The 12,748-nt window shown below is 34.0% G+C and overlaps 2 protein-coding genes across 2 annotated transcripts; one reads left to right on the forward strand and one right to left on the reverse strand.

Moving 5' to 3' along the window:
* Positions 1 to 2,727: 2,727 nt before the first annotated feature.
* Positions 2,728 to 4,974, reverse strand: LOC143531193 (chromophore lyase CRL, chloroplastic-like). The gene is made up of 7 exons (XM_077026541.1): positions 4,870 to 4,974; positions 4,742 to 4,777; positions 4,373 to 4,423; positions 4,176 to 4,268; positions 3,757 to 3,861; positions 3,135 to 3,227; positions 2,728 to 2,980 (listed from the first exon to the last, which is right to left on the reverse strand). Exons 1-7 carry the CDS (start codon positions 4,903 to 4,905, stop codon positions 2,828 to 2,830), a joined length of 567 nt encoding a protein of 188 aa, XP_076882656.1. The 5' UTR covers positions 4,906 to 4,974; the 3' UTR covers positions 2,728 to 2,827.
* Positions 4,975 to 8,854: 3,880 nt separating this feature from the next.
* LOC143531207 (calnexin homolog) lies at positions 8,855 to 12,395 on the forward strand. Its single transcript, XM_077026553.1, has 6 exons — positions 8,855 to 8,976; positions 9,037 to 9,106; positions 10,073 to 11,202; positions 11,296 to 11,367; positions 11,868 to 11,981; positions 12,084 to 12,395. Exons 1-6 carry the CDS (start codon positions 8,878 to 8,880, stop codon positions 12,228 to 12,230), a joined length of 1,632 nt encoding a protein of 543 aa, XP_076882668.1. The 5' UTR covers positions 8,855 to 8,877; the 3' UTR covers positions 12,231 to 12,395.
* The last annotated feature ends 353 nt before the right edge of the window (positions 12,396 to 12,748 follow it).

The raw sequence follows: 12,748 nt of genomic DNA on the forward strand, positions 1-12,748 counted from the left end.
ATAAGTGGAACCGCTAGCGAACTGAACACATCTTCAGCCTACAAATCCGAACATAATTAACGAAATCACCGTTTAATTTGTCCAATTATTTGAAATTAAAATGAGTTACCTCGAGTAAACCGGTTTTGACATGAGATTTGAGGTGATTGAAGGAGAGTTTGAGCTGATCGTGACTTGAAACAATGCGTGCGAGCTTGAATTGAAGCTTCGACATTGATGGAGTTGCAGCATTTCGTGCCCTAGAACGACTGTACGTCATGTCTAATTCTAATTCAAATTCTACTCGTGGCGGGAAATAACGGTTTTGTATATATTTATCGGCAGATGTGTTTGGGCATGACTACACGTGTCTTCAAAGAACTTTTGCAGTTATTCCAGCCGAGCCTGAGCTCAACTAGGCTCGAGCCTGACTCGTTTAACTTACATAAAGCTGGAGTTCGTCTCATTTCGATCTCTATTTTCATAACACGAGCTCGGCTCGTTTACTATTTCTTAATTAATTTTTATATATTTAAAATTATTTTTATATAATTTTTTTCAGGTATAAGTTTATATATAACATAAATATACTGTTTAGCTGTTTTTTTCATAACACTTTATAGATTAATTACTAAGTATTAAATATAAATATGTGTATATATATATATATATATATTAATGAAAATGATATTAATAACAGGCTCGTTAGGCTTATGAGCCGGCTCGAACTCAATAAGTGAAGCTCTGGCTCGTTAAGTGAACGAGCTTACTTTTAGGCTCGAACTCGGGCTTAGGATCGTTTAAGCTCAGCTCGATTGGGCTTTTTCATGATTTGATCTCGGCTCGTTTACAACCCTATACGAGACGAGATAAAGAACAAAATGTGTCAATTTCGATAGAATGTTGACCAACCAATTTTCAGATTGTTCATCTTAGAACTCATTTGACCCGGTCACTTTTTAATCATTGCTTAGACGAAACTTTTAACCAACTAGATTCTCCCACGCATCATACAAATGTCGGGTCGCTAATTTTTTTCTAAAGCGTCGGAGCCGACAGAGTTTTTTAGGCGTTCGACGATATTTTATTTTGGCTTTCAACGAGATATATTTTGGCTTCTGACGGGATTATTTTGCACAAGTGACAGAATTTGGTTGGTCAAAAATATCATTGAGTAATGATCTAAAAGTGATCAGGTCAACGACTTTTAAGGGTGGACATTATGGGATTGATTGATCAAATAGACATTTTATTGGCATTAACCAGTCAAATAGACATTTTGGTCATTTTTCTAACTTATATATGTATATTTATTATTTAATGAGCATGATAGAAGCACGCATTTTTGTGGATGTGAAACTTTTCGGCTTTGACATATTCGCTATAATGAGGCAAGTATCGGTTCTCTTCGTTAAGGCGGCGGATCTTGCTATAGCAAATGAAAGAGAGAGCATAATAAAAGTAAAGTTATCATGACTTTTCTTTTAAAGCTAACGAGCGTAATCTGTCAAATAAAAATCAAACGAGTTAAAACAAAACATGCTAAAAGTGTATACTACTTGAATTATAAGGATAAAATCGTAAGCTAATTTAAAATAGATTAAAAACGCATAATATTGAAAATCGATAGCTTAAAATCGTATGTTACTTAAAGTATACAAGTAAAACTAAAACTATTTGTAAAGTAAAAGGAATTAGTTAGTGTCACGTGGAGTCTTGGACCACTAATGTGTAACCACATGCCCAATTAAATCTTTTAAGTGTTAACGATCACACACTTGTTAATGTTAGATAGAGTAATAAGCTTTTGATTAAATACAGTTTTAGATGTGTTAGTGAAGTTGGCCGTCATTTTGCACAAGGTATGAGTTTTTCTTTTTCTTTTTTAAAAAAACTCAATAAAAGCAATATATAGTTTAATCAAATATCAATTTTGTCAAACAAAGCTAGCAGATCCTAACCAAGTAACCATGGTAGATTGGTAAAGTTTTATTTCTTCTTTTTTTCTAATTAAAAGAATAGAAATTCAATAATTATAGAAGGATACTGACCTTGAATAACTTTATTCATATACTTTAAATTAGGTGTAGTGTAGCAAGAGACCCGCCCAATATGTCTCTCGCTGATCCATGTGATGTATTAGTTGTGTTTTGTCGGGCATCGACGTCGAGCTCAGATATCCATTTCACTGACCTAAATCCAGGGCCGGCCCATGGGTGTGGCTGGGTGGTTGACGGACACAGGCCCGACACCCCGCTAGGCCCGAAATTTTTTTTTTTGAAAAAATTATATATATTTTTATTAAAAACAATACATATGTTTAATGTTTAAACATAATTACATAACCACTTGCTTGGTCTAGTCACAATCGGGAGGTTGTGGATTCTACCCTCGCTTAAAGACATGTTTAATCCTTTTTTTTATACAAAAGTTTTTTACCCAACCCAAATTATAACCAAGTAAGATATAAAAATTAGAATGTTTAAACCCAACAAAATACTTCTTTTACTTAAGGCCCAAAATTCTTTTGCTTTCTCGGAGCCGGCCCTGCCTAAACCAGCTTTAACAATTTGACGTTTTAAACAGATTTCTTTTTTCCTATCAACTCGCTAGTTCGCATATCAAAATAAAGAGGTAGCAGTCATTCAGGTTAAACGACCTCAAAACCGTCAACCAAACCGCTAAACCACCAACCTAACAAGCCATATAAATTTCAAGAAGAATTCATCACCTCAACTCATTTGCGGCCTTAACTACAACGGTTGAAAGAAACTAACTTTTGTATATTTTAAAAACAAAATAGAAGGTTCATTGGGTAGCTATATAGTAAAGACATAGTAACACGCAATTACTCTTGCAGAACAAAGGAACCTTCAATCCTCTTACCAATTGAAAGAGGGAAATTTAAAGTGGATAACATATCAACAGAAGTATACGCAGGTCCAGTTGCAGGTCCTGGTGCAGGCTTGAATTCATAAGGCCCATTTTTCACACCCCAAACCTGCAATATGATTAAACGGGTCAATTTGGATTGTATTGTATTAAACAAAACAGTCAAAACGGGTTGCCACTATATGATGAATAGAGTCATATAACTTGTTCAAACATAAAGTTGTATATTGAGTGCGATAATGAAACTGTAAAAGCAAACTAACTTGTTTCCCTTCGTCATCATAACCCCTATCCCATGTATGGATCTCGTTGTTCTTCAAAACCGCCAGTTCCGAGGTACAATATGAAGCTCCATTCTGCAAGGAAAAAATACTCGTTTTAGCTTTTGAACCGTTCCTTGACCCGCCCAATTTGCTATTTTGAGAAAGAATGTTTTTGAAAATATAGCCCTGCTTGCGGTGCGCACATATGATGTATATATGTGTGAACCCTCGGGTGGGCAAAAGTGAAATTGCACTAATTTTGACGTTATTTTACTAATCTCGTGAAAATAACGTTAAAAGTGACGGACGGTTAATCAGGCATCATGTAGTGGCGTTGATAGCCGAAAGACAAGGGTACATGCACCGATCAGCCGGTGTCCCGATGATTGAGTGCTATGTGCCTTATGTCCAAGGCTTGATGCAAAACTACTATCGAGCCGGGGGTCTCACCGGAAGCAGCCTCTCTATCCTTATGGGGTAGAGGTAAGGCTGTCTACATCTTACCCTCCTCAGACCCTACTATAGCTTTGCTATTGGTGGGATATACTGAGTACGATGATGATGATGATGATGATGATGAATGTTTTTGAAAATAAAACAAAACGGGTGTATGGTTTAATACCCATGAATTGGGGAAGCCATCGGGTGGAGTTGAGCCCTCATATAAGCATCTCTTCCCTCGTTCACAACGGTTAAGATATATGGTTGTTAGATGTTCTGCTACATCCTGCATGTTGAATAATATTGTAAGGTTATTAAAAACATATGTCTATTGATTTCATAACTCAGTATTTCACAAGGCAGGTTATTTTAGTAACTATTAATGATAGTAATTTCAAAAACTGTATAAAATTTTCAAGAAGCGCAAAACAGAGTTACAGACCAAAGAAGTAGTTAAGTAACACGGATAACTGGTTTTAATACCAGGATAACTACTGAAAAAGAAGTATAAATTATAGGGTTTTGCACCAATAAGATCCAACATAGAAGTGTGCGTGTTTGATTAAATTAAGAATACAAAATGTGTGAAGTGATTCTTACCCCGATAACTTCTTCAGGCAATGGACGCTGGTCCCTTGAGCGGTCACAAAAGTTCTTGTACTCCTCTGCGTCTCTGATGGCATATGTACTCAACTGGAATTGTTACAAATAGTTGATGGCTGTTAGTATTGATATAGTTTTATTGTTTTAATCATGATAATCGTTCTTGAAACGGATACTGTTGTATTTATGCATACCTCAACATCACATTTCATCTCTTTTGGGCAAGGCTTCACCATACAAAATCTCTGCAATGAGTCAACTGTCAGAAATAATTAACAGCGAGATCTTTTGCAGACGAAAACAATGGTATCATGGCCAGAGAACACAATCAATATAGGCTATCTTCTTCCATTCAATTGGGATTTGGGAATCATTTATGTGCTAGTATACTTCATGATAAAATAAAGAATTGAACAAGGAAAGTGGAACCAAAAGATCACAAATTCAACTTTAAAGCATTTGTTAATACATTAATAAGCATGCCAAAAGGAAGGGAGATATAGCACAATCAAATCAGATTCTAACAGGAATTTAATCAATGAAAAAACAAAACTTTAGTATACCTGTCTAAACGGCTTATGAGGAGTTCTCCAAAATGCCTGAAAAATACAAAAGTGAACACTTAAACATTGCATAACAATACAAATGGAAAGATTGTGAAATACACTTGCTGTAGTTTTGGTATACTAACCTGCTCAAAATATAGAACCTTAGATCCGTCCACCATATCGGCAGCTGGACAGCAAAGCCATCTAACAAAATCCAAAAAACAAGTCCCACCTTATCAATAACTTTTCCTCAGCTCAAATTTACAACTAAACTGAGCCTTCAATGATTCAATAAGCAAAATATGTTATACAATTTCAATTAGGTATTCGAAGTGTCTAAACAAATATTAATCTTACATTTCCCAATAAACTTAACAATTAACACAACATAATGCAACTACAGCCCTAAACAAGGTAGGAGTGAGCAATAACCAACCCGTTAACCAAAACCAAAAACGACGAAACCGAACCAAAATTAACCGAAAACCAAACTAACCAACTAACCGTCTAACTGAAAATCGGTTATCGGGGTGTATTATTTTTTTTCTTTTGGGTACTCACGGTTAACCGAAATTAACTGAACCGTTAATATTTTCATATACTACTAGCTTTTACACCTCCATTTCATATGTAATCATACCTCCATTTCATGTATTTAAATCTCCATTTCATGTTTTATACCTCCATTTCATTTCATGTACTTATAGCTCCACTTCATGTATATATACCTCAATTACATGTACTTTTACCTCCATTTAATGTGTTTCTAAGAAAAGATTTTACCCCAGCTTGGTTTAGTTATTGACCAAAAACCGACAAACTAACCAAATAAACCAACCCAATTACCTGAAAAAACAATAAACTAACCAAATAAACTTATTGATTTTATGCGTTTTTTTGAATTCTTTTACTTGAAATTGGTTTATAATAGCAAAATCAAACGCGTAACTCTTTATGTTTCATAGCTGGGACCCGATTCATGTGTTGAGTAAAGCAAGGTGTTGGGCTTTCTATTGGTCAAAAATAGGGCTCACATGGGAGGATTGGTGTTGATTTCGGGTGTGACGATTGTAATTGGGTTAGGGTGGGTCTGCTTATTTCTTTTGTTTTTTACTGCCAATGTGTTGGTGATTGTATTATGGTTATATTTGTTATAAACGAAAGCTAAATGGACATCACATTGATATTCAATAAATAGGAACTTAAAATATATGTAAATCTAAAGTCAAATAACGATTTATAAATCTAAAAGTCAAGTTTAAAAGATTTGAAAATCTTAAGTTAAACAAAAAATCTGAACTTTTCATTAAGGTTAATTGATCATGGCTTGGGTCAGTGTTAAGATTTATGTCCACTTAATAATTATAATTTTCTAAATATTTTTATATGAATACAAGTTGGCGTCAATTTGGTCGGACTCGTAATGTTTTAACCCGAGCTAGAAGTTGAGCTCGTATTCAGTTCAAGCCTATTCGTGACTTGATAAGTTGGCTCGTTTTTTCTTTATTTCGATACCTAACAATAATATCAAGTTGTATAAGTCTCAAATAACATAGAATTAAACTATGAGCTACCTTCGGTTGGAGCTCGACTTGAATGTTTATATGAGCCAACTAGCTCGAGCTGAATTACGAGTGAGTTTTACCGAGCCAATTACAAATGAGTTACGAGCCACGAGTCAGCTTTACCGAGCCATACATCAGGAGTTATGTGAGGGGATCAGTTAAAACCAATTTTAACACATACTATTAACTTTTCACAAGTATCAGAAGCTTGCAACTTTGTGCACATCCAAGTATCCAACCATCAACGACATGCGAAACAACTATAGTTTATATGAAAAGCGCGATTTCCACTTATTCATAACCGTCGCCGACTTTACCGTTTTCGGTGCTCGTACTATCCGTATCCAGTTCAAATTCCGGATGTGATGAACAAACAACGAATCCATATAGAGAGCGAATTTGGGCTGATAACGTCTAATAAACCAAAAAGAACCTTTGTATATACAAGAAAATATAACTGTCAAATATTCCTGTAACTATATATGTATAACTAATTTTATACCATTTTTCTTTTTTCCTTTTTAAAATACATTTTTATTACTTTTAAAACTTATTTGTCCTGCTTCTTATTTTTCCAAATTCTTCGTTTATTTAACTTACATATTTAATCAACAAATTAATCGAACATATTTTATATTTTTAGTTTATTCAGTTTGGTACCCATTTAAGCATGCTAACTTGGACGCTACTTAATTAAAAAAAAAACAACGAAACAAACATGTTTCGATACCTTTTTACTTATACTACAACTAAATCAATAGGATTTGGATCAAATACAAATAATTTTTATAGTGAGAAGTGCACAAATAACTGGATTAATTATTAACACACTATAACGCTTAGTATGCTAATTTTATTTATACCAGATCTCACCCCTAAACTAATTATAATATAATATAATATAATATAATATAATATTAGGGGACGGCTCATGTACAAAATAATTTTAACATGAGAACGTAAGAAATAATACCAATCTATCAAAATTGAGAACGCAGGAAACAATAACTGCAATACCAATCTACAAGCAATGTTTTATAATAACAAAAAAGCCCAAATAATAACAATAAAATAATCAAAATTAGCTACAAAATAATAACAGTAAATACCTATAACAACATAAGAAAAAAACTTAATAATAAGAACAAAATGTAAATCAACAAATACTTATAACTTCTCATAATAAAAAATTAGCAAATACTACCAGAAAACAATAGCAAACACTTATAAACACAAACATAATAATAACAACAAGTTAGTTATCATTGTTTTATTTTAAGAATAATTTATATTTGTAACTAAAATATTATAGTACTAGCTTTAAAACCCGTGTGATGCATGGGAATCTCAAAAGAAATACAATTAAATTATAGAAATTAAATGATTAAATTAAAAAAATTATATTTTATCAAATTAAATAGTTTAATAAGTTCAAATTATATTTCTACTGGAATATTCATACGAATACGTGGTACATTCTCGCGCAATTTCAATATAACGAAAAAAATGCACATAGTGATTTTATAAGTTGTAATTATATTTTTAATGGAATATCGAATTATAAGAAAATATGATAATATGTTTAATTATAAATGACATTAAAAGAGAGCATCATATATAAAATTAGCATGACTAAAACACGCTTTTATATTAAATTAGAGATTTGAAAAAAGAAGGATGAGAATTCCATGGATTCATGGAGGTTGAATGAACATATGAGAATAAAACTGTTATTCATTCATAATTTATTATTGCTTTTATCTTTTTATACCTATAAATATCGTTCATTAATTTTTACCACATTCATATATTATATTGAAAAGTGTTTATAAATTGATTTAATAAAAAAAATATAGATATGGTTTCATTAAAGATATAAATATTTTTAATATATTGACATAAATATCCGCATATTTTTAATCTCTATAATTTAAATAATTAGTTTTGATAAAATGATGGATTGATACGTTTTGATTACGCTAACACAAATAACTTTCATTAAAATAGGAAAATAGTTTGAGCAGAAATTTATTAAAATAGGAAAATAGATTTAGCAGAAATTTTTGGCTAGGAATGAATCATCAAATGCCAAGTGTCTCCAGTTATTTACTTTAGTAGAATAGGTAGATTATATTTTTTTCTAAATCTTAGAGCGTGTTTGAAAAATACTTATTGGCTTATTGATGTTTTTAAAAAGCTAATAAATTAAAATATGTTTTTCTGAAATAGTTGAAAAACAGTTTTCTAAAAGCCTCAAATCTGATTTTTAAAAATGACTTTTGAAAAAGCCAAAAAGACAAAAAAAAATCATTTTTGAAACTCAATTCTAAAGACCTAAACATGCTCTTAACCCAAAACATAATCCACAAATCCCAGCCGTTGATCTCACCCCTCCTGCAAGCAAACAACGCCATGCATTCCCATCCAACGTGTCAGCCCCTCATTGGCCAGTTCGACGTGGTATGTGTTATCATTGGCCGGATGGATCCACTCGACAAAACCACTCTCTCAGATCTATTAATATCACATTAAAACTTCTACAATTGAACACCACCAACAACACATACACAAACACACACACTCTGTATGCCAAATCCAGTAATGAAGATGAATTCGTTACAGCTGTGTTATTTGATTTTAATCGGTTGCTGTTTGGTTTCACAGATCTACGCTTCATCTGACGCTGTAAGTCACCTAATTCGATACATGTGTTATGGATCTGTAGCTAATAATTGATTTGTGTAGGTGTTTTATGAGTCGTTTGATGAATCGTATGAAGGAAGCTGGATTGTGTCTGAGAAGGAGGAATATTCCGGTAAGATTTGGTTGAATCGGATTGTAATTACATTTGTTGATGATATTGTTATGGTGAATTGAATAATTGATTGAGGTTTGAAGCTGAATGTGTGTTTGATTGATTAATTAGGGTTTGGTTAATGATTTGATTTGGAATATTGAATTTAAGAAGGTTTTTAGGTTTACTGCTGATTGAATTTTGAAGCTAAATGTGTGTTTTGTTGATGCTAATAATATGGTGAATTGAATAATTGATTGAAGTTTGAAGCTGAATGTGATTAATTAGGGCATGGTTAATTAAGAATATTGATTGTAAGAAGCTTTTAGGTTAACTGGTGTGCATGAAACTGAAGAAAACGGATGATTTGGTTTGTTATTAGTGTTGTTAATGATAATAATTTGGTGACTTGATTGATGTTTGAAGCTGAATGTGTGTTTGATTGATTAATTAGGGCTTGGTTAATGGTTTGATTTAGAAAATTGATGTTAAGAAAAACCGAAGTTAAGAAGCTTTTAAGGTTTTCTGCTGGTTGAGCTTTGAAGCTAAATGAGTGTTCGGATGATTAATTATGGCGTGGTTAATGATTTGATTTGGAATATTGAATTCATGAAGCTTTGTAGGTTTTCTGTTGGTTTGATTAGGAAAATTGAGTTTGAGAAGCATTTTAGGTTTTATGCTTGATTATTGCATTGGTTTTTTAAGAAGTTAAATGACATTAAGTTAAATGACATTTGGTTGGGGTTTACCAAACCGAAAAAGAACCGTTTGGTTTTATGTTTTTGTAAAATCAAACTTACGGTTCGGTTTTGATTTTGTATGCAATGAAGACAGAAAAAAGCTGAACAGAATTTATTGATATTTATTTTTATATTTTAAGTAACAAGTAATTTATAAGACCAGTGATCATGTACCATCATCATTGTATTCATGTTGATGTTAAGATATGAACCTGTTACAAACTTAACACCATTTTATGGTCCATAGGTGTATGGAAGCACTCGAAGAGTGAGGGACATGAAGATTACGGGCTTCTCGTGAGCGAGCAAGCTAGAAAGTACGCAATCGTCAAGGAGCTAGAAAAACCCGTTGAGCTCAAGGACGGCACAACCGTTCTCCAATTTGAAGTTCGTCTTCAAAATGGGCTCGAGTGTGGTGGTGCATATTTAAAGTATCTCCGACCACAAGAGGCCGGCTGGACCGCCAAGGGCTTTGATAACGAGTCACCTTACTCAATCATGTTTGGCCCAGACAAATGTGGGGCCACAAACAAAGTCCACTTTATCTTAAAACACAAAAACCCTAAAACCGGAGAGTATGTTGAACACCATCTCAAATTCCCACCAACCGTCCCATCTGACAAATTGACCCACGTGTACACCGCTGTTATAAAGCCCGACAACGAGCTTGTAATCTTGGTTGATGGAGAAGAGAAAAAGAAGGCAAATTTCCTCTCGTCTGAGGACTTTGAGCCCGCTTTAATCCCAGCTAAAACCATCCCCGACCCGGATGACAAAAAGCCTGAAGATTGGGATGAGCGGGCCCAAATCCCCGACCCGGAAGCCACAAAGCCTGAGGACTGGGACGAGGATGCACCAATGGAGATCCTGGATGAAGAAGCTGAGAAGCCCGAAGGGTGGTTAGAAGACGAGCCTGAGGAAATTGATGACCCGGAAGCTGTTAAACCCGAGGATTGGGATGATGAGGAAGATGGCGAATGGGAAGCACCCAAAATCGACAACCCGAAATGTGAATCTGCACCAGGGTGTGGTGAATGGAGGAGGCCGTTAAAGAGGAACCCAGCTTACAAGGGTAAATGGCACGCTCCACTTATTGATAACCCGGCTTACAAGGGTATCTGGAAGCCTCGTGAGATTCCTAACCCGGATTACTTTGAGCTTGAAAAGCCCGAATTTGAGCCGATCGCTGCGATCGGTATCGAGATCTGGACCATGCAAGATGGAATCTTGTTTGACAACATTTTGATAGCGGGCGATGAAAAGTCTGCAACGGAAATTAGGGATACGACATGGAAGTTGAAGTTTAAGGTTGAAGAAGAGAAACAGAAGGCTGAAGAAAAAGCAGCAGCAGGGTCTGATGGTCTCATGGGAATCCAGGTATATAATCAAATTATAAAAGACTAAAAAAATATTATGTTTTTATTTTACAGGTTTTCTTAATCTGAATGTTTCACTTCAATTTCATTTCAGAAAACTGTGTTTGATGTTCTTTACAAGTTGGCTGACCTGCCTTTCTTGGGTGACCACAAGGACAAGGTTTTGGTAAGTTCTTAATGTCATTCCGGCTCGTTTAAGCCCCATTTCTTAGTGCTTAAGGTTAAAATTAAAGTTTTATTTATTCATATACATATATAATTACTTATACATAATTATTTTTATTATACAATTATTTTTATTATCTTTTTATACTTAAAATTTTTTATGTATGGCGGATTTAATAGTTATGCTAAATAAAAGTTATTGTATTCGTATAAATAATAAGCTTGTGAACCTGTTCACGTTAGCTGTTAATTCTAAAGCTAAAGATTAAATTTGTATGTATTCATATATTATTATTTCTATTATTGTTTTTATATATTTATGTGTATATAATTATCTTTATATCTATTTATAGTTATAATTTTGTTTGTATAGCGGATTTAATAGTTATACGTTAAATAAAAGTTATTTTATTCATATAAATAATAAGCCCGTGAGCCTGTTCAAGCTAGCGGTTAACTTTAAGATTATAAACTAAAATATGGTTTTTGGTGATATTGCAGGAAGTTATTGAGAAGGCTGAGAAACAACCAAAAATCACAATTGGTGTGATAGTTTCGATTGTGGTGGTGATCTTTAGCGCGTTGTTGAAGCTGTTGTTTGGAGGGAAGAAAGCGGTAAGTAGCAACTTAACTTAGCCTTTGAATATAATAATTCATTAGGCCGGGTGGGTCGGTTATCTGGTCAATCATTTGACTTACTGAATTTGATGTTTACAGGCAAAGAAGGTGAATGTGGCACCGGCGAAGAAGGAAGAACCAGAGGATTCAAAGCCCGTGGAAGGTGAAGAGAAAGAGGAAGAGAAGAGCGAGGATGCAGCAGCAGGAGGAGCCGGCCCTCGTAGGAAGAATAGACGCGACAACTGAGTGTTGGTGAGGAGGTTAGATGATGTTTTTTATTTTTGGTTTTTGAGATTGGATGCTGTTTTTTGTGGTTTAGAAGGGAAGGGAAAGAGAGAAAAGATTGTATGAGTGAGGTGTAAATGAGAGATTTGTTATATCTAGAATCAAAGCTTGTAGTAGTTGTAGCAAGTGATTTGATTTTGTTAACATTAAATTGCAACACACAAGCTTTCATTTCATTTTCTTCACTCGGGAACTCAAGTTTATTTATCTATAAAACTCAAAATTAGCCATTGTAGTAAACAGTTTACATAGATGAGGGTGACACCATGTACCTTTCTTAGGACGAGTCAAATGTGTCCAGAGACTGACCGGCGGTTTGAACCAGGCATAAACTGATTGGTGGTGGACCGTTTACTAATCGGTTAGGATTTCAGTCGGTTGTAACCGATTTGGCTATGCACCTCAACAAATACCATACCATCTTTTTCGATAACTGAAATATCAATAATTCCTAGAAATATTGAGGAATGACTTAACAC

This window comes from Bidens hawaiensis, unplaced genomic scaffold, assembly GCF_021521415.1.
Source record: "Bidens hawaiensis isolate Kalapana, Puna unplaced genomic scaffold, B.hawaiensis_p1.1 tig00009086_1, whole genome shotgun sequence".
NCBI classification, from domain to species: Eukaryota; Viridiplantae; Streptophyta; class Magnoliopsida; order Asterales; family Asteraceae; genus Bidens; species Bidens hawaiensis.